The sequence below is a fragment of the Lingula anatina genome, chromosome 5 (genome assembly GCF_051362555.1).
Source record: "Lingula anatina isolate TDL-2025a chromosome 5, LinAna3.0, whole genome shotgun sequence".
Classification (NCBI taxonomy): Eukaryota; Metazoa; Brachiopoda; class Lingulata; order Lingulida; family Lingulidae; genus Lingula; species Lingula anatina.
Genome location: NC_141771.1, coordinates 3699885 through 3722409, shown reverse-complemented (window position 1 = coordinate 3722409; position 22525 = coordinate 3699885). Strand labels below are relative to the sequence as shown.

At 38.1% G+C, this 22525-nt stretch overlaps 3 protein-coding genes across 4 annotated transcripts; all 3 read left to right on the top strand.

Moving 5' to 3' along the window:
* Positions 1–1162: 1162 nt before the first annotated feature.
* Positions 1163–6544, top strand: LOC106163367 (uncharacterized). Of its 2 annotated transcripts, none has more exons than XM_087012372.1 (3): positions 1163–1617; positions 4165–5399; positions 5754–6544. In XM_087012372.1, exons 2-3 carry the CDS (start codon positions 4261–4263, stop codon positions 5980–5982), a joined length of 1368 nt encoding a protein of 455 aa, XP_086868498.1. In that variant the 5' UTR covers positions 1163–1617; positions 4165–4260; the 3' UTR covers positions 5983–6544. The 2 variants fall into 2 exon arrangements, with proteins under 2 accessions (XP_086868498.1, XP_086868499.1); XM_087012373.1 differs by having other exon boundaries at positions 1163–1626.
* Positions 6545–9070: 2526 nt separating this feature from the next.
* On the top strand, positions 9071–10859 carry LOC106163384 (uncharacterized). Its single transcript, XM_087014182.1, has 2 exons — positions 9071–9890; positions 10100–10859. Exons 1-2 carry the CDS (start codon positions 9172–9174, stop codon positions 10848–10850), a joined length of 1470 nt encoding a protein of 489 aa, XP_086870308.1. The 5' UTR covers positions 9071–9171; the 3' UTR covers positions 10851–10859.
* A 563-nt stretch (positions 10860–11422) lies between these two features.
* On the top strand, positions 11423–13993 carry LOC147761490 (galactose-3-O-sulfotransferase 2-like). The gene is made up of 2 exons (XM_087014183.1): positions 11423–11580; positions 12026–13993. The coding sequence occupies exons 1-2, from the start codon at positions 11423–11425 to the stop codon at positions 13134–13136; spliced, it is 1269 nt and encodes a 422-aa protein (XP_086870309.1). The 3' UTR covers positions 13137–13993.
* The last annotated feature ends 8532 nt before the right edge of the window (positions 13994–22525 follow it).

The window sequence follows — 22525 nt, the reverse complement described above, 5'->3', positions numbered from 1 at the left end:
TGATGTTCTTTCCAAATATTATGTCTATTATTTCGACACAAAAACTTAACATTATGTCGAGCGGTTGAAGAAACCTTGGCACTAAGGTTTCTGGAGAGCAATTAGCCGAACCATTTGCATTTAGAAGCTGCAAAGTCTATTAACTTTGAAACGCTGTCCATGTTCTTCGCATATTCTCACGGTTAAGTTACTTAAACGCTTTTAATTGAACTCAATTTAATTAATTTCTGTACAGGTATATATAGATGATCATGACTTTGTACATAAGAATACAATAACAGCAATACAATTGGTGTATTACCATTCTCTAATTGGTAATTATGTTGCCAGTATGCGACTAAACAAATATATATATTACTGGCATCACTCACATAGATAGTAAATGTCCTTTACCCTCCCCCATATTATGCCGCTTTTCCTAAGATAAATTAATTCCCAATTAATTGATTTTAAGTCGGGCAACACGATAGGGTGTGAGTGACCCCTTTTACGCATGCACACTTAGTTTCTTCCTGGCGCGCTTAAAATGTACTGTATGGAAAAAGTCGTGAGCAAATCAGCTTTTTTTAGAATCTGCACATATCGACTAAAGAATAATACGCTTGTTTTGATGATTATGTGATTTTGGTATGGCGTAAGCGGGAGTTGTCATATTCTAGATGCGATTTTGATGGTGCGAAAACACATGATAATTGATGGTGGGGAAAGTAAAGCGCACGTTGGATTATAAACTAATTTAGCCCATGGCAACGATAAATTTGTTCAAGTCCACAGTAAACAATTGTGCTAGCTGTACTTTTGCTCTTCCCTTCTCTTCATGTTCTAGCACAAGAAACAACTGTGCTAGCTGTACGTGCCTTTACTCTACCCTGATATTCTTTTCATGTTCTAGCACAAGAAACAACTGTGCTAGCTGCACGTGCCTTTACTCTACCCTTCTATTCTCTTCATGGTCTCACACAAGAAACAACTGTGCTAGCTGTACCTTAACTCTACCCTTCTCTACAACGCCCCCACTAAAATACTATACAAAATCACATTATACAGACTACTGGCACCCCTGTGGTTAGTGAGTAACTCTACATGGTCTAACGTTTGTGCTGGATGTGCTGGATGTATCCTTGCCCTACCTAATTCTTTATGTTCATAAGCTGGAAATAAAATGTGCTATGGCGGCAGTGTCATACTGATACAAATGTCACTGACTGCCCTATGGAGAGGAAGCGTTGTGTACAAATCTAGAAGACTGATTCTGAATGGCCGACCTTGTTGACATATCACAAGGACAAAGCTAGGTCAACCATACAGTAGGCCTACTTTTCGAGGTCATAGCCATCGACTTCAAAACACGCATAGAAACCTTTGGTTAAAATGCACTTTGATGACACTTATCAGTGTTGGCAACACTGCCTCTCCTGGCCAATCATAGACTGCACTAACAGCATTCTCCACCTGGTAACAGGCGAACCAAGGCTATAAACTCCAGCAAAACAAAGGAAATAAGGTTGAATTTTTCATCCGGTCATCAACGACAACCAATCACAATAGATGGAATGCGGAGTTGGATCGATCTACGTAGACCGATAGTTTCATTGGGAATGACCTCCTGTAATTACCGTGAGTAAGGTATAAATATAAGCACATGTATAAATACTAGAGTAGATCAATACCGTGCTGCATAAAGCTACTGCACCTCATTATTTATTTGACTGCTGACAACCTTTGCTGACATGCTAGTTGGTCGCTTTGGGCCCTATACTGAATAAAAACAAAGGTTTGTTTGTCAACATTTATATTGACTTGTGCTCTGACTATACCCAATTATATGATGTGGCTGATTAATTGTTGTAGTACATTTGAAGTTGTAAAAACAAAGGCCCTTTTCTCGAGATAGTCTGTTTATAATAGGGGGCAGCTTGGGTCTTAGGTCAGGATAACCCTAACCATTATAACCATATGGAGGACGGACTTTCTGTCACAAGGACCTTCAGTTTCGTTACCAATTTCATTACCGTTCCTACTAGGCCTACACCGGGCCTATCACGCATCTAAGGGGCTCAGTACCCTTTACCAGGGCCCCAAATTAATAATGCAGGCTTACTCTTCTCTAACGCGTAGTAGTGAAACAAGGCATGAACCAGACACAGATCTGTGAATATCTAGTAAGAAATCAATTTGTATTATAAAGCTGAAGAAAATGTTACCATTTTTCGGACCCATGAACCTTCGGACCAGTGAACCTTCGGACTATCGAGACGCCCCAAAACGTGAAACATGCACATTTGGACTTACATTTAAACGTGTTTGTGAGATCTTGTGTCTTTTGATCTTATAGTCGAGCTTAGGAAGCCATGACGAAGAAGTAAGTGACAAAATAGACATGGCCATGTAGATATGGTGTTTTATAACATAGTCAATTTGGGCTCTAAACACCGCAGTAAAAGACAAACGCGACGTGGATCGTGACAATTTTGCATATATGAGACCCAATATATTGCAAAATCGACATGTTTTTGCATGTTTGGGGGCCTTCTGAAAGACACGCAGAGGCTTCTTTGATGGTACAAAACGTATGGTATGCCTACATTTCGGATGCATGATGCATGAACTGTACTAATAGTCAATGTCTACAGATTTCTGTCAATTTCTGGCTTACATATCCCATAACATACATTTCATATAACCGCACATATGTAGTGGTGGTAGGCGACTGAATTGAATTAATTCCATTTTTGTTGCCCTAATCTCATCTTGGAGCCCCACTTGCATTAAACTACATGACATCTGTAACCACGTTTTACTCAATAACCACACAAAGCGGAGAGATGCACGCTAGGTGAAACGGTAGAGTTATGTCCACGTAAAAATTATAATAGTCCGTGGTCCCCCTCCCTCAGCCGTCAGAATGTGTTTTTTACCACTGAACTGGCGGTGGATGTGAGTGGCAGAGCTTTTGCCAGGGAAACGCAAGGGGTAAGAATTTAAATTTCGGAGACTCAGGAAAAATAGAAAGAGAGAAAGACCAACTCCAGTGCTGTGCTTGGCAGGCTTTACAAAATACAGTGAACAAGAGTTCTCATTTTTTGTATGAAATTACAGTTTATTATAAAAGCGCGGGGAAAAGTGAAAGTTCATATCCAAGCTTGCAGTAAGATTATAGGTTTTCCCATTTAAGTTCAATAGTTAGTATAAGAGATAGACAATTTGGGAAGTGTGGTTTATGGTGAAAAGTCTGTCAAAGGTCAAATTCACGGTCAAAGGAAACTGTTAATATACGAGTTCCTATACAAGTACAGTAGTAACTAAGGGTAAATTTCCGCCAGTTTCGGATATGTAAGGGACGGAAAATTTGCAGTTCAGTTCATGGCGAAAAGTAGGTCAAAGGTCAATTTCAATTAAGGTCTCAGTTAGATTGCCAGTATATGACTTCTTATTGAAGATCAATAATAACTATGGGCACATCTTTGCCAGTTTTGGGGATATATGGCTGCTTCTCCAGTGATTATGCACCGACTGATCCCAGACTCACGAAGGTGAAAGATGATCCCAAGTGTAACACCTGTCAGTAATATTATGGGATAGGTGTGTGTAGTTTCTGAACGTCGGCAAAAAATCCTATTTTTAGAAACTTTTGGCCCTTTTGACCCTGAAATAAAGGTCAAAGGTTAAATGCAAGGGCATATTTGAAATCTCCACACATGAATTTCGGACAGATAGCTGTAGTAACTCGTTCCATAATTCCTTCGGTTTGGGAGATATTCAGCATTTAATTTTGCAAATTTTGGACAAGGGTGCATTCTGACGAGCGCCACACCTTGACCCAAGCACCGACAAAGCCCAAATTTCACATGGATCGAGTTGAGATTATATGTGGCCTACATACAAGAGGTTGATACAGGGGCTCTTGTAGTTTAGGGGGAGAAGCGGTGCAGGCGATATGGCGGTGGATACTGCAAAGCCGGCGGATACGGCGGACGAGACGGGTCGAGACTGAAACCATATGCACCGCCAGCGCTGCTCTGGTAATACAACCATCTCATATGTGTAACCTACAATAATTTTAGGTTCTTTACCGTAGTTCAAACTAGGCTGACATCATATCGCTTGGGATTTTTCTCAAAGACCATTTTTATTTATGGTAAAAAGTTTTTTTCCGTATTTCAGATGAAATTTGGCTCGATAACGTTGACGGTGGTCGCCTCTGCTATATGTGTTCTGGGACTATATTAACTGTTGTCAGCTGTGACATGGCTTCGTTACATGGACAGCGGTTACTTACATGGGCAATCCCACTTTACACAGCATTTCACGGCGAGAAAAGGAGACATAAAGTCGAAAATCCATATACAAGATACGCGGTCAATTTCATGCAAGAACACGACATTGAAGAAACTGGATCCGTTCCATCCCTCCGCTCTGCCATATATTCCCCATTCCCCGCCGCTCAAATGTAGAAGACAGGCATCGGTGGCTGAAAGTAAAGTTGACGGAGACGGATACTTGACGCTTATCATCAAAAACTATTCAAGGGTAACCGATAACATACACTGTTATTATCAATACATACGACACCCGACAAAACCTTACAAAGAGGATGAGGCATTTGTTTTTAGTAAAAGGATTGATTTATCTCCAGCAAATAGAGTAAAACTTCAGGACGATTTTGTGTATGTTTTCTGCATTAACGAAACTGGATACAAAGTTTATGAGAATTTCCATCTCCACATGGTAAAAAGAGAAGAGCTTATTTCCAAAAAATACTCTGAAATAACAGGAAATCAACCAAGGTTGAATGTGTTAATTGTGATCAACGACGGAGTGTCGATGTCTGGTGCCGTTCGTTATCTTCCAAAAACAACAGAATACTTAAGAAAAGCAATGAACGGTACCATATTTCCAGGATGCCATGCAGTTGGTGAGAATTCTCTACCGAATTTGTTCCCGCTTCTGACGGGATTGCCCCATACTGAGGCCAGTATTGATGCCCCGTTTGTATGGAAACACTTCTCGGAGAAAGGCTATAAAACGTTTTACTTGGAGGACAAAGTATGGGCCACCTTCACGTATGTAGATCCTGAGGCTACCCGGCCGCCAGCAGACTACTACACACATCCATTCTGGGTGGCAATGGAAAATTCGTCCTTGTATTGGGACTCACAGACTTTCTGCCTGGGCAATGATCCTATACATCGAATTGCACTTCAGTATCTGGGATATTACGTTGAAAATTACCAACGTCAATCGTATTTTCGTCTTTATTTTTTAAATGAATTAAGCCACGATTATGGAAGTGCTATCCAGTTAGCAGACGCTGATTACAGAGACTTCCTGAAAGAGCACAATGAAAGAGGACATTTTAACAATACGATAATGTTATTTATGAGCGATTACCGTTCACGGTACGTATATATAGAGCTACATCTTCATCCTCTCTCTCTCTCTCTCTCTCACACACACACACACACACACACACACACACACACTCAGCGCGCATAACTTTTAACTTCTTACCTTCTTACCCCCTTCTTTCGCGCAAAACTCTCTCTTTCTTTGTCATTAAAAGCTAATAGATACAAAGTAACTTCTTTTTGTTCATTACGAAGAGTCCTCTCTCTCTGTATGTCACACTCTCATACTCTCACACTCTTATACACTCTCTGCATTCTTATTTTTACTTTTAACGAAGGCCAGTCTGTCTGTTTATATTCACGTCTTGTCTGTTTATATTCACTTATATCTGTCGTTTCTTCAAGGTTTTTCGGGCTCCGTTCCACCCCTATTGGTCACCTAGAAGCCAGCAACCCTCTGCTAACAATGGTTCTGCCACCATGGCTCAAGCAGCAGTACCCGCACATAGCAAAAGCTGTAAACTCGAACGCAGAGCGATTGGTTACTCCGTACGAAATCCACGGTACGTTAGTCGATATACTTCACTCTGATTTGCCAATTACCAAAAAAAAGTACCAATGGCAAGAAACGTAGAGAAAGACTTGCGAAAGGAATAAGTTTGTTCCAAAATCTTCCCAGCAGGACGTGTGCCTCAGCAGGTATACCAGAAGACACCTGCACTTTATGTACACCAATGGAACCAACTTTTCTGGATATTAATTCACAGGAAGCACGCTCCATTGCAAACGCCGTATTGACCAAAATAAATAACGTTCTCGTCAATGCGACATCAGAGTGTGACGTTTTACTGATTTCAGATATTACCTATATTGCCGTAACCTCTGACAACAGGTTTTCTGTTACTTACATTGTAGTTATTAAGACGGTACCAGGGAGCGGGATATTTGAGGCGTCTGTACTTGAGACATGGGCCATGGCTTCTGACTCCACAGAGAGCCAATATACTGTTATCACACCAGTAATACGAATCAGTCTCTATGACAAGAACTGTTGCTGTGCAGAGGACAGTCGCAAAATGACAAATACTGTCATTGCAAGGTGACACGTAGGCAAAGCCGCAGTAAGGTCTTCCCGTAATATTATTAACAAAATTTAGGGGTACTTACATTTATACTTCACACTATATGCTGGTTGTTAAGGGGGGTGGGGGGGGGGGAGGAGTGGGCAGGTGACAAGAGCCTAAATGTTGAAATGTATTCAGTTCAAGGTTGTAATCAAAGCTGGCCTGTACAACCCGTGGATTACACGTTTTTACATTTAAAAAAATACACGCAAACTGCAGTACCCCATCATGCAGACAGAAAGATTCAAATATCAGCACTGTAGGAAGAACAGCATTATTTCCATATTTGATATGGCAAACTTGTCATTCTGTCTTTATTTCCTTAATGATTTCGCTTCGGGTATGCCTATGGTATTAATGAGAAATTTGGCAACATATCAAGGATTTTTTTAATGTGATAGAAAGAATTCCCCTGAAATGGTGATGTACACACTTTTGAAAAATGGCAAAGTTGCCGAGACCCCCTTTAGCAAATCATAGGCAAAGCTTTTTAAAAGTGGTGGCCAATCTATAAACATTTCATTTACTCATTCTAAGAATTTTTAAAGAATACTTACATAAAAATCAGAATGGACATATTAACTAGTAGAGTAATAACTAAAAATGTAACACACACTTTTTTGACATATTTGAATGTTTTTATCATAAACAAATTATGCAATATGCGCTAATACTTATATATATATATATATATATATATATATATATATATATATATATATATATATATATATATATATATATTATTCAGAGAGCTGTACTATGCGGAGCATTTGTACACAATTAAAAAAAATAAATAAACCGGAGACCTGTCTTAACCTCAACTCTGACTTTCACGCACAAACCCACAGGGTTTGTCCGATCGCCAGGAAATGTTTATTTAAATGGTATTGCAACCGGTTACAACGGGGTAACGTCACTTGCGTCACATACCGTGCCAGCTACATTAGAAACAGCGTTTAGCTCCTAAACACATTTCTTAGCGCCTGTTTTGTTACACGCATTAAGGCTGAATGTTTGGCAATGTGACTCGTTTCGGAAGATATGAAATTTATTGAAACAGACCAAATATATGCATATCATAAATACAATATAATAAAAAGAAGAGTTCACTTCTTATATACTGACGTTCACTTCCACTATACTGACGCGTCTCAGCGTAGATTACAGACGCCAAGTCTCTTTTCGCCCTGATACAATCTGGGTGTTGACTCTATGGGGAGGTTATAGGCTATAGCCCAACATGCCGTACAAAGCTCTGAAAGCAAGCAAACGAGAATATCTTTCTCTCCCAGACCAGGAAGTTTATCCCTGCTTCAATCCCAGAGTGCCAAACACAGTATGCGCCGTATATGATTATAAACATGATGATCTTTATCAGCTCTAGCACATTTTTATAAAGGTTCGTGACCGAACACATGCATAAGTAGCATAAAAATCAATTTACATACATGAAAGCTGAGATATATGAAACATTGGCTTTGCTATTAATGTTAATATCTGGATTATTACACTCATCTGACACATTTCTCTCATTTACTAAATAAATATTTTCCCCCCTTTTTCAAGATCGTCAGTCTTCAGTTCTCGTTGAATGGTTTGCCATATAACTAGACAACACTCGTTAAACTTCGCCGAGGCAGCTCAATTTCATCATATTCGCAACTCATGACAACAAAAGGGTAATCTGGACCTCCACCATAATCCAAACTGAAATTTTTATCAAAATCTTTTCATAATTTTTGCATACTGTCTCTAACAGATTAGTAAATTAGTGTTTTTAAGATCACCACCAAAATCTAATCTACTCTTATCTATCCGATCCATTACTGATCTATGGAATCTTGAAAATTTTATCGACATCCGCCCATACATTTACTGACACACAAATCAATTATTTCATTCATTATTCAAGCATTCAGGGACAAAAACTCAAAGGCACATCACCAAACACACACACACACACACACACACACACACACACACACACACACACACAGAATGAGATAAAGGTCCACTTAAAGGCTTCTTTAAGGATCTTAAAGTTATTGGAAAGGGTGGACCAAATAACGGTAGCGGCGCTATTATGTTGTGAGACATATCATACAGTAAGATTAAGCCGGGAATTCAAGAGGCGAGGGTAAGCCTGCTTTTTTGTCCGACTAATGTAATGTAATTGAAGAAAATTTATTCACTCATGACATGGGCACCGCACCCTTTTAAAATTGATGGCCATTTTGAATGTTTTTTAACTTAGGACACTTAATGCATCTTTGGTTATCTTTCATGTACCAAATATCATATTATAATTTATTTAAGTTTTAAGTAATCACCATCTAAATTTATTTATTGCATTATTATTATTATTATTATTATTATTATTATTAGTTTCACCATGTCATTTATTACTTTGTGACTAAGGTGTACATGTATCTCGATCCTTTACAGTAAACTTAACCATCAACGTACTCCATTATTTTGTGAGATAAAATTGCATACATGAGTGTTTATTTGGCATTATGCAGATTTAGAGGGTTAAAACATTTAAACACAAATAATTGTTAGGCCATTTTGTTTTGCTTAAATGTTAAACGACAAAACCTTACAAAGAGGATGAGGCATTTGTTTTAAGTAAGAGGATTGATTTACCTCCAGCAAATAGAGTAAAACTTCAGGAGGATTTTGTGTATGTTTCCTGCATGAACAAATCCGGATACAAAGTTTATGAGAATTTTCATCTCCACATGGTAAAAAGAGCTGAGTTTATTTCCGAAAAATACACTGAAATAACAGGATATCAACCAAGGCTGAATGTGTTAATTGTGATCAACGACGGAGTGTCGATGTCTAGTGCCGTTCGTTATCTTCCAAAAACAACAGAATACTTAAGAAAAGCAATGAACGGCATCATTTTTTCCGGGTACCATACAGTTGGTGAAAATTCTCTGCCAAACCTTTTTCCGCTTCTGACGGGATTACCACAGTCTGAGGCCAGTATTGATTCCCCGTTTATATGGAATCATTTCTCAGAACAGGGCTATAAGACATTTTATTTGGAGGACAAAATATACGCAACCTTCACGTATATAGATCCCGAGCCTACCCGGCCCCCGACAGACTTCTATACACATCCTTTCTGGGTGGCAATGGAGAACTCTTCCTTGTATTGGGACTCACAGACTTTCTGCCTGGGCAATGATCCTATACATCGAATTGCACTTCAGTATCTGGAATATTATATTAAAAATTATCAACGTCATCCATATTTTGGACTTTATTTTTTTAATGAACTAACTCATGATGTTGACAGCCCTATCCAGTTAGCAGACGTTGATTACAGAAACTTTTTGAAAGAACACAACGAAAGAGGGTATTTTAACAATACAATAATATTTTTCATGAGTGACCATGGTGCAAGGTACGAAGAACTCTCCCCTCCATTCTCTCTCTCTCTCATGTCACACATACATTAATAGTAGATGATAACTTTCACCGTTTCTCCGTACACCATTCAAATGAAGTTCGTCCCCGTATATTAGCTCTCTCTCTCTCTCTCATAGACAACCTTTAACATCTCGTAATAACTTATTGCCCCTTTATAAACCCTTTACGCTTTATTTCTTCAAGGTTTGGCAGGCTCCGCTCCACCCCTATTGGCCGCCTAGAAGCCAGTAATCCTCTCCTGATAATGGTTCTGCCCAAATGGCTCAGGCAGCAGTATCCACACATAGCAGCAGCTGTAAACTCGAACACAGAGCGATTGGTTACTTCATACGATATCCACTCCACGTTAGTCGATATTCTTCACTCTGATATACCAACTTATACCGAAAGCATCAATGGCAAGAAACGTAGAGAAGGAATAGCTAAAGGAATAAGTTTGTTCCGAAATCTCCCCAGCAGGAGGACGTGTGCCTCAGCAGGTATACCAGAAGACACCTGCACTTTATGTACACCACTGGAACCAATTTTTCTGGATATTAATTCACGGAAAGCACGCTTCATTGCGAATGCCGTATTGACCAAAATAAATAACGTTCTCGTCAATGCGACATCAGAGTGTGACATTTTACGTATTTCAGATATAACCTACATAGCCGTAACCTCTTACAGCAGGTTTTTTGTTACTTATATTGTAGTTATTAAGACGGTGCCAGGGAGCGGGATATTTGAGGCGTCTGTACGTGAGACGAGGGACATGGTTTCTGTCTCAACAGAGAGCCAATATACTGTTATGACACCAGTAATACGACTCAGTCTCTATGACAACAACTGTTGCTGTACAGAGGACAGTCGCATAAAGAAATACTGTCATTGCAAAGTGACGCGAAGACAACTTCGCAGAAAGGCTGCCCCGAAAGATTGTTACCAAAATTAATGGGCTGTTACATTTATACTTTACAATGTATGTACAGATTGTTAAGGGTGGAGGGGGGGGGGGGGGGGAGTCAGGCGACATGAGCCAGCTGAAACAAATTGAAAATATGCTGTAATGTAAGACAGAAAGCTGACCTGCACCACCTTTGAATTACACTTTTTAACATTTAAAAAGTACCTGCTGGCTGGAGTATCCCATCATCCAGACAGAAAGCTTCAATATCAGCTTCAGGACTGGAGGAAGAACAGCGTGATCTCGCAAAATTATCATTCTGTCTTTATTTTCTAAATAGATTCGTATCAAGTAAGCCTGTGGTAATTATTAGAAGTTCGGCAACATTTCAGGAATTTTTTTAAAGATATGACATAAAGAATTTCCATGAAATGGTGATGTAGACACCCAAAAAGTATCAATGTCGCCGAGACCCCCTTTAACAACTCATATATATATATGAGAAACCGTATAAACTTACCACAAAGTAATATTAATGCTGGTATTAGGCAATTGCTAGTCACCAGAAAGAAACCAGTAGTCAACAAGTTGGTTCTGTACAGAGCGGGTTAGTAAGCACCATGTCAGGACTGAAATGGAAGCCTGCGATCTTTATGATAGTGTGCATATTTACAGGCAGTATTTTATTTTATTTCCTGGCTGTTACAAGGAAACCCTCCATAGACCTCAGAGGTGGAAATCCACGTATTTCTTACGGAGGAGACCCTACCATTAAACCGTAAGTTGTAAAATCTTCATACGTTTATGAAAGTTCTTGTGTAATAAACCAACAGTTTTCTGAATATATAGGCCTACCTTTACTTTAGAGCAATACAAGCGCCTTACACGTAAAATAATTCAAGTCATTATATTAATAATTATAGAATCGGCCTCGTTTATCGTTTAGTACCCACGTCAATTGCATAAGTCTATCTTAGCAATAATTAAAAAGAAACACATTATTTATTCATTGACTTCTCCGTACAGAAAGGATTGCAATTCTAGGTGGCTTCAAAGTCACAATCGTGTATGGGAAAATTTGAAACAAATTCATTACCTTTCGCATTGGAAGTGATGGTCAAACAATATTAGGACAAAATTCTGGAACTGATATTGACAACAAAATCACCCAGGGTTCATTTTAATTTCGTCGAACTAATTAAATGTATAAAATTCCTTTCAAGGTCTAAGCCAGAATGCTTAATCGGGGACTTGAAGAACTCCTTAGTGTATTGGTCTGGTCTAAATGTTGATCCAGAATTAAGTCTAACCACTAAAAATGGGTCATATCGAAACCACTATCCACAGACGACATGTATGCCCACAAAACACATCGTCTTCGTGAAAATACCAAAAACCGGTTCGACCACAGTAGCCAACGTGTTTCTTCGCTATGGTTTTCGTAATGATTTGAAAGTTGCCCTCCCTGCTTCTACAAACGCACTTAAACTGAAGCAATCGGAATATGACATCATGAGGGATAAACTGGACAGAAATCCGCAGTATGATATAATGGCGCACCATAGTAAATATGATCGAAAGGCAGTGGAGAAACTGATGCCTTCGGATTCAGTCTATGCTGTTATGCTGAGAGAACCAGTAAGTCGTTTCAAGTCTGCTTTTGGTTACTCAAATGTCAGTAGAAAGTTTGGTCTTCGGGGAAAAAATCAGTTAAAAACATATCTCAGTACCCCTGCATTCTATAACTCCAAAGTATCTAATATGTTATTCAACGTCATGATTAATTATTTGGGATATTCTGCTGCAACAAACTCAGTGCAAAACTTCATCAACAATATAGAAAGGGAGTTTGATCATGTTTTGATAATGGAATACATAGACGAGGGTTTGGTGATGCTGAAACGAAGATTTTGCTGGGATATTGGAGATGTCATATACCTCAAAATACACGAAATCAAGGACAAAAACTACAAAGACTGGATCAAAGGAAACACCGACCCAGAAATACATGAAAAGGTGCACAAATTCAGTGAAAAAGATTTTTTGTTGTATGACTATTTCAGAAGAAAATTTGAAAATGATCTTCACAAGCAGAATGCCGATTTCTTCGAAGAAGTTCAGTATTTGAGAAACGTCAACAGAAATATTGTAGCCTTTTGTAGCTCTAAGTCTAACACAACCTTAGATGTTGTGCCATGTCGTTGGACCCGTGGATTTACCATTCACAAACCGTACTGCAAATTGATGAAGATGCAAAACATCCAATTTTCAGTTTTATTGAGGAGTAGTTATTACAAAGATATATTTAATAATATTATGCTTCACGCATTTTGATTTAGCCGAGACTACTTACAATATAATACAAAAAATATTAAAGGAATTAGAGGGAGAAAATGCACCTTTTGGCTAACATTTTCCTCAACGCTTATACCAATCGTATTATGTTGTGTAATTTTTAGATTGTTTAGCTAACATCACATCTTAGACTCAAAATTGAATTGTTTATTATTTTCTTTTATAAAATTTTAATTCTAACAAAGTGTTAAATTCTAACCCCTTAACGAGAGCCGTGTTGGAGATAAGTGCACACTAGACATGTTCGATCCTATAAAGTTAACATTTTATCTATCAGTTTATCGTGTTATATTAATAGGAATATAAATATAACAACTAAAATGTTTATTTCTGTATGAATAAACGCCTGATTAATGGGCTATCTGACAATGACAGTATTTTAAAACGTGTTTAAATGCCGTTATAATTGGAGCTACTGGACATCAGATTGTCGTGACGATGGTGGTCAGGATTGTGCTCAGTAAGAGAGCACGGTTACCGACATTCCCGCTGCAGTATGTAGCGTTTTTAGGTACAGGCATTAGGATTCTTTAACACTGTGGCACATAGAGTATGTATGGCCTTATTATAAAGGCCCGTATAGTATTATTCATATAAGCTTCTCTCAGATAAAAAAGATGCTCCTCGAAGTTACGAGCTTGCATTGCTAAATACTGTATGATAAGGGCGGTAGATATATAGAAAAGAACATCTGGACGTCTCAAACAAAATCGACGTATTAGATCTGTTTTTGTCGTATGTTTACTGATGTTGATGAAACTCGTGGTGGACTTTTTGAAAATTGTCATTTTGCCGACGTAAATAATTGTTGTAGAAATAAATGGTTGTCAGATTTGTGTTCAGCATCAAATTTCACCTCACAAAACACCTGTTATGGAAAATATGTGGGATTTACGCTACTCTGTTACAACGATCACTTAATCATTTCGTTTGCATACATGTATACATCACAAAAGAAAGGCACTTTTTGCGCTCACGTTTTAACAGTTAAAACTGTTAAATGATAGCTCCAAATGTGTCGTTTCAGCTATGGATTGAGAACTGATGGGTACCAACTGCCGACCCAAGTGAATAAACTAATTGTAATAACACATACAACATTGGTCAAAAAGGTTGTTCCACTCCCATTTCCATGTACTTTTATTTACAAATGATCTGCACACAGGTGTAAAGTGTTATAACTAGTGCTTTTTATTCCAGATACCATGTCTAACATGATAACTGGTTAAAAAAATACAAAATAGTGGTGAAAATATACACATTTTATACCATTTAGACAAATTTATAAAAGGTACCCCCTCAAATCCAATGTTTCACTGTGATTTTTACAGATGTAAAGAAATGTCTATAAAATTGAAAACACGTCATCAAATGTCACCAAATTTACATACAATTAGCATTAAGGTGTACTCGTTAAACATTACGTGCCAAATAGCGTGTGTGTCTACCGCATACTGCAATTATCTCCTGTAGATGTCGCGACAAGCCTTCAACAAGGGTAATAATTCTGTTTCGTGGGATATTATCCCATTCTTCCTCAACAGCTTGGGGAGGTTGGTCCACGTTTTTATGGGGTTGGTTCTCCTCTGCATTGCACACTCCAATTCATGTCACAGGTGATTAGTAAGGTTAATATCAGGGCTCAAAGAGGGTGGTTCCATCCTTAGAACATTGTGTTTCTACAACAAATCACTTGCCAGGCGAGAAGTGTGAGCAAGTGTGCTGTTATGATGAAGCCTGGAGTTAACCCCAAAGTCAGTTCTTGAAGATGGAGTGAGAAACCGGCTGAGTATGCTACGTTCAGTGATCCCACAAGGACCAGAACCTGGCCATCCATCAATGGAAGGAAGTCGGTTTTGCTGCAGAATCAAACTATTTCTTGTATCTCATTGATGGTCAAAGGAGGGTCCGTAGACATGTAGAAAAATGCCTCTTGGAAGGGTGTGCGCATGATAATATGGTGTTAGATCACTCGGCATTTGGGGAACATTCCAAGCCCGTGGTATTAGTACATTGTTCCTTCTGTAACAAAACGTAACTGGGACATTTTACGGTAACATTCTCAACAGATAGTTCATTCCATTTGCAAGAGGTGACTTCAGGGATGCTACCGGCTTCATTGTGACAACGCACTTGCTCACAGCTCTCGTCTGGCAAGTGATTTGTTGTAGAAACACAATGCTCTAAGGATGGAACCACCGTCTTTGAGCCCTTATATGAATTCTACTGAGCACCTGTGGCATTAATTAGAATGTGCATTGCAGAGGAGAACCAATTACGAAATAATCTGGAGCAATTCCGCCACGCCCTATAAGATGGATGGGGCAATATCCCACGAAACAGAATTATTACCCTTGTTGAAGGCTTGTCGCGACATCTACAGGAGATAATTGCAGTACGCGGTATACGCACACGCTATTAGGCACGTGACCTTTAACAAGCACATCCTAATGCTAATTGTGTAAATTTGGTGACATTTGATGGCGTCTTTTCAATTTTATAGACACTTCTTTACATCTGTGGAGATCACAGTGAAACATTGGATTTGAGGGGTTGCCTGTTATAAATGTGACTAAATGGTATAAAATGTGCATATTCACACCACTATTTTGTATTTTTTTAAAAATTAATCATGTTAGACATGGTATCTAGCATAAAAAGCACCGTTTATAACAATATACACCTGTAAGGTGATCATTTGTAAAGAAAAGTACATGGAAATGGGGGTGGGACATTTTTGACCAATGTTGTATACTGCATAGAAAAAGTACTGCACAACGACTCAGTAACATATGTGCATGTACAATATCAAACTACTCCATTTGTTAAACTTTTTCATTTCATTTCTGATCAGAAGTTTCGTGCATAATGTACTCGTTGCGTTCTACTTTTTAGTTAATACACGTCTTGAAGTAAAATATAAGAACCAAACCAATAGCTGCATTCAAACTAAACATCAACCCTGCAAATTAAATAGAAGACAAACGTCGGCAAACTAGACAATTTTGGCATGGGTGAGGTCGCTGCTAAACACGAATGATGTCTTTGGTTTAGGACACACCTGTTTTCCTCGAGTACGGTAGTGAAGTGTCGCGGCAAATTAACAAAACTTTACATTCACAAAACGATGGAAATGAGTTTGATTTCTAAATCAGTATATAACCGTTACAGCCATCCATATATATATATATATATATATATATATATATATATATATATATATATATATATATATATATATATATATATATATATATATATATGCCGGGTTACTACTTAATATGGAATATTTTTATCATTGTTATTTTTGAGGGCTGATGAAAAAAAATTTGGCTTGATTCATCAAAAAAGTATGTCATTGAATGATAAAAATATCCAGTCTTCTATTGTTAGATATTTTGGTTATAATATCAAATCTGACATAAGATGTAATTCAAAAGAAAAGAACACCCCCAGAAAACCATTTCAACAGTTTGATATCAGTATTAATTTTAAGCTAAGATATTAAAGAAAATGATAGCCTCCCGACAGTGATATGTTACACAGTCAAAGAACTCATTACAGTAAATCATGAAAAGTCATCAATAGCGGGTATGACCTCCAGCAGCCTCTTGCATCGCCCTCATCCTACATGGCATACCCTGTGAAAAGTTTTTTAGAGTCTGGATGGGGATATCATTCCACGCAGTGATATTTGCCTGTCGTAGTTCATCACTATTTACCGGTCGATGACCATAGCTATTAATTCTGTGAGTTACTTCCCCCCACAGACTTTCAATTGGGTTCATATCTTGGGAGTTTTCAGGCCAGGGCATTTGCTGAACCCATTGGTTTCGAAGAAAAACAGTGATTCTGCGAGCTCGATGTAGGGTTGCGCAGTCGTCTTGGTACACAAAGTTGTTCCTGAAGATGACTCTTACAAATCGAAGCATTGTTTGCTGTAGAATGTCTCTGTAGGAACCCTGGTTGAGGTTGCCTCCTAGAATAACCAACTGGTTCTGGGCACCGGCATGAAATGCTCCCCAGAGACGTTACCACCCCCTGCTTGTACCCTAGGCAGTACACAATCATCGTTTTATGCATCTCGGACACGTCGGCGGACACAGATTTGACCACCAATCCTAAAAACTCCATATCTGGCCTCATCACTGAAAACGGCGTGATTCCAGTGTTTTGGCTGCAAAGGCACCTGGTCCCCAGGACATTGCAGACGTCGCTGTATATGACCTGCTGTTAACAGTGGTTTCCCTACTGGTCTTCGTGCAAAATAACCAGCTTGCAGTAATCTCTTGTTCACGAGGGACCTTGAAATGGGCGTTTCAATTACATTCTGCCACTCTTTTCTGAAGACACTGGTTGTCTTTGTACGACCAGCGCGGCGCACTCTAAGGAGAAGGCGATCCTGTCTTCTTGGTAAGATACGCGGACACCCCGGTCGAGGTATTGGAGTAGATGCCCGTGTTGTAGCATTTCTTTGGAGGACTTAACTAACGGTTCCTGATAAATGTTGCATTGCCTGGCAATGGCTGTCCGTTTTTGGCCATTTTCTCAGAGAGCAAGAATCCTATAGTAAGCTGTGTTGCTTAGCTGTCGAACCATATCTTCTCTAAGGTACCTCTCAATTTTCAGAGCGATCTCTTTGTTGCTTCTCTAAATACACTCCAAAGATTGGCCAAACCCATGCGTTTTTATACAAGGGAAGAAATTGCCGAAAAGACCACCCCTCACATTTCTGACCACAGAACAAACAACTGCATGCATCAATTGTTTCGACAGTTGTGTGGTAATTAGGTAACACACCTGGCTACACATGGTGTGACACCTCAGATTTAAAGTAGTTAGAGTGAAAATAAATATTTTGTAGAAAATTTACTCGCCAAAAAATAATATTCCTATATTAAGTATTAACCCTGTATATATAAACAATGTCTCGTTTCGCTTGATATTACAATATGAATTTAAAACATTGCAAAGTTTACACATATGCATTTTTCGATATTTTATTTGTAATGCTAGTATATTCATTAAAACAGGCCCTACTCAAATTTATAGTTTTCTTTTAAGATTGGGATTTCGGGGTTGTGTTAGAGAAGACAACGGTTTTACAATGCCCATGAAAACACGCCACATCGTATATTTCATAGTTAAAGGCTTAATCTACATATAATGATAGCACGTGACACCGGTGTCGAGTCAAATTCATTTCACCTGAAGAAAGCCTTGTGATACTTTCCAAACGTCCAGGAGTCCGTTTAAACGTGAGATCCAGTATTACAACTATTTTCACTATCTTAAAATGCTTGACTGTTCCATTTGTTAAGACACAATGATATAAATGTCATGAATGACTTCCTCGCCCGCAGAAATCTGCGCCTGTTAAAAAAATAACAAAAAATCTGAAAGTGACTGCTGTCCCAGTCAGTACCCACGCGAAATGCCGTAAGAGCCTGGCTTTTTGCAAATATACTTCATGTGTCGTGACAGAGAGTCCCACCATTTTAGGGTCCGCTGGACCCTAATTTTTAAAACTCACAGTCCGCCGGGGTCTCAGGGTCTCAGGACAAAGTTTCAAAACTTGGGGTCTCAGGTCTGAGGTCAAGTTTTAAATCTCATGTTATTTTTTAAAGAACGGTTAAAAGGTTCAAATTTACATTTGAAGACAACATTAAAACTCACTCATTTTCTCTGTATAGCTTCAGTTGTGCAGCACCAACAGCTGTTTTTTAATTTTTGTCTGTTTAAATTTTCCAAGATATATGTTCCATTTGGCCTTTTCTTTACTATGAGGTAAGGGCCCAGGTATTTTGTAGCTGTTTTACCCCCTTTCGGTCCTCCCTCCTTAGACTTTTCTTCAACACCTTACAACCAATCTGAAATTCCTTCATGAAAAAATGAAAAAGAAAGTTTTTATTTGCATTTCATAATGGTAATTATATGTAAATATTAATTTTACACGTATTACCAGTTGCTAATCATAGGAAATTAGTAGGCCTACGCTTGTATTAGGTACACAGACGCCCAAACATTATCAACTTTTGAAAAATTATCTATTAATATATATTGCTTAAAAATGCTTTTCAACTTTTATATAACATTTTAAAAGTAGTATTTTATCAATATTAATTAAATATAGCATTTTACATTAGATGGATATACAAATAATACCTCATTTGCACGGATTTTGTCATAATTCCTCTTCTGCTTTGTTTGTGCAGCAGAAATGTTATCAATTACATTCTTTCTCACTACATAGTGCAGGTCGTGTACCATTTGTATTCTCTGGACAATATCTACATGTTCTTCAGTAAGTCCTTCCTGGGCGTTTTTTTACTCTATCTGTCGGTAGTACAGCTTCACTAAAAAAAATGCTACGTACATGACAGAGAGAGAGAGAGAGAGAGAGAGAGAGAGAGAATGAGAGAGTGAGGACAATAGTTTACTTGTTGTTAGTTTAAAATGGGGTCTACTTTATCATTTACTTACGTGCCAAATATTAAATAGAAAGGGCTGTGCTTTGTGCTTTCATGTTGGGAAGTGTTGTATGAAACTACGCAGCCTGCTACATGTAGCACCTAATACCCCCTTCGTGGGCCCTTAATAGATTTAGCAAACATATTCTTTACCGTTTGATTAAACCGTTCTGTAATATAAAATGAAACAGTCTAATCAGTGAAACATTTTACATACTGCTCTTCGTAAATATCGTTATTCAATGTTTACTTGTAAAAAGAAATTAAGTCTTAAAGGACAAAGATCATTCATCCTTTTTTGTCTACCTGACAGCGATTTTCGAAATCAGCATAAGGAGATATGTACTAATCTATAACGGCTACATATTTTGTATATCCGCCATAAACAATATGAAGTACGAACATGTATGCACCAGTAAGTCCATTAGACTGGGGGTGATATGGGCTTGTCACCCTCCTCTCACCAGTAAGTCCATTAGACTGGGGGTGATATGGGCTTGTCACCCTCCTCTCACCAGTAAGTCCATTAGACTGGGGGTGATATGGGCTTGTCACCCTCCTCTCACCAGTAAGTCCATTAGACTGGGGGTGATATGGGCTTGTCACCCTCCTCTCACCAGTAAGTCCATTAGACTGTGGGTGATATGGGCTTGTCACCCTCCTCTCACCAGTAAGTCCATTAGACTGGGGGTGATATGGGCTTGTCACCCTCCTCTCACCAGTAAGTCCATTAGACTGGGGGTGATATGGGCTTGTCACCCTCCTCTCACCAGTAAGTCCATTAGACTGGGGGTGATATGGGCTTGTCACCCTCCTCTCACTATTCGTTTTACTGCAGATTTCTTCCATGACCTTATTGCAGAATTCTCTCCCTTGATCAGATATTATTACAGAGGGAAATCCAAATCTAAAAAAAAAAAAAAAAAAAAAAAAACGATATGGCATTAATTTAAGTTTTCATGGACGATTTTTATAAGTAATGTGTGTAATGTACAAGTTCTTAACAAAACACTTATTATATAAAATAAAATGTAGGATAATATGACATTCGGGTATTATAATTCATCTGCTAATTCCAAACAAAAATAATATGCATTAGAAACCCAATAAAAATAATAAGTACATCTTGCACTGAATGACAAAACATCATCTTTAGCTCTAGCAGATAGGTAGCCACCTCAGTGGCACACTTTGTTTTCAGTGGCTTTGCATACGCATGTTTTGTCAAGTAACACAGTACATATGTATTTATTTCCATTATAAGACTCTTGCATTGAGACCAGGTCTATTCCAATCTGTAACATAAATTTTTATTTATTATTCATTTAAAATAATTTTTTCAATTTGTGGTATTGCACAAGTATACACGCTCTAGTAATATGATCAAAAGTGGATAATGTCCATTATTTTTAGAAAAATGACATAAATCCATAGTGCGGAAAGTAAATGTATCATTTTTAGCTATTTAAGATGTTTTAACGTCTTGGACAAAAACATTAAATTGATTTAGCCTCCTTACTTGGTACCAAGGTTTGTTACAATTTATTTCGACAGGATGTAGTGGGGCAGCAGTTGATTTCATTTTTTTATTATTAAGATGACACTGGTTGCAGCTGCTTATGAAACCCTTTTACGTCTTTCGAGATGGATAGCCAGAAGTATCTCTGTTCAATTTTCAAAAGAGTTTTAGTAACTCCTAAATGTCCACCTAAAAATTTTAGAAACCATATAAAATAAAATAGCACAATTTATAATGTACATTGTAAATATCAGTATATGCATATTACTAACACTCCATTCACAGTAATATAAATCCAAAGGTTGTACACTGTAAACACATTTCTAAGCGCCTGTTTTGTCTCATTTTTTCGACGCGTTTAGCCCTAAGCACGTTAAGCTCCTTAACATGTTACACGCTTTGACGCCTATAAATGTAGGGTGTACTTGCTTAACTTTTAGGTGGTAAGGGTTTCAACTGTTTTAGTCACACACACGCGCGCGCACATACACACACACACACACAAAGCTATCTCTATCTATAACAGGGTACCGTGAACTGTCAACATCGTTGACTTTACACCATCAACTTTACAGCGGGATTTATTCATACTTGTGTTAGCTGACCTTGCGAGGAAGTTTATTGGAATATATTTCTGAATACTAAAGACACGAAACAGCTATAAATTTTACTTTAAAACAGTTTTTTTTACATATTTTGATAAAATGCGTTACGGTATTGGTGTCTATTTATTTTTTCCGGAAGTAATGAACAATAGAACATCAGGATGATGGTGGGGTATTCACTATAATGATTTATTTAAGCTTTCATCGCATGCCGGTTATTTTGGTAACGATAGTCCAAATATTTAACAAATCGCAATGCTCTAGTCGCCTACTAACCCCAAGCCCAATTTGGAATTAACCGCTAACTGTAGTTCATACGGCACTAAGATCTAATAAACGGATATAGACCTATTAGATCTTAGTACAGCATAAGACGTGTTTTAATTATTTATAAAAAAAAGGTCTTCAAAACATTAAATAATGTTTTGCCAGAATGTTATAAAACGCTTATAAAACCGCAGGGCATCATTTTGCATAAAGTTAAAAACACCCATAACGTTACCATAACGTTATTCTATACCAACACCATCATGTAACCAGCTGATAACGTCGTGAATTTGTTATTTGGATTATTACTTAATAGGCCTATTTTAAATAATCACACGTTACTGCAAGGAAGGACACAACGCGTTCGAGCAGGCTGCTCCACGCCTCCAACAGCTCCATACGTTTACACGAGGAAATGCTAAGCCAAATTGTTGAGTCTTGTAATAAACTCGTTATGGGATCGTATACATGGGATTGTGAAGTTTTTTTTTTCTGTGACAAGCTTGA

Bases quoted from the DNA above. Each gene is read 5' to 3' on its own strand.
- LOC147761490 (XM_087014183.1), top strand. From the start codon at position 11,423: ATGTCAGGACTGAAATGGAAGCCTGCGATCTTTATGATAGTGTGCATA. The intron at 11,581-12,025 runs GTAAGTTGTAAA...ATTCCTTTCAAG, and splicing joins GGAGACCCTACCATTAAACC to GTCTAAGCCAGAATGCTTAA.
- LOC106163367 (XM_087012372.1), top strand. From the start codon at position 4,261: ATGGACAGCGGTTACTTACATGGGCAATCCCACTTTACACAGCATTTC. The intron at 5,400-5,753 runs GTACGTATATAT...CGTTTCTTCAAG, and splicing joins ATGAGCGATTACCGTTCACG to GTTTTTCGGGCTCCGTTCCA.
- LOC106163384 (XM_087014182.1), top strand. From the start codon at position 9,172: ATGAACAAATCCGGATACAAAGTTTATGAGAATTTTCATCTCCACATG. The intron at 9,891-10,099 runs GTACGAAGAACT...TATTTCTTCAAG, and splicing joins ATGAGTGACCATGGTGCAAG to GTTTGGCAGGCTCCGCTCCA.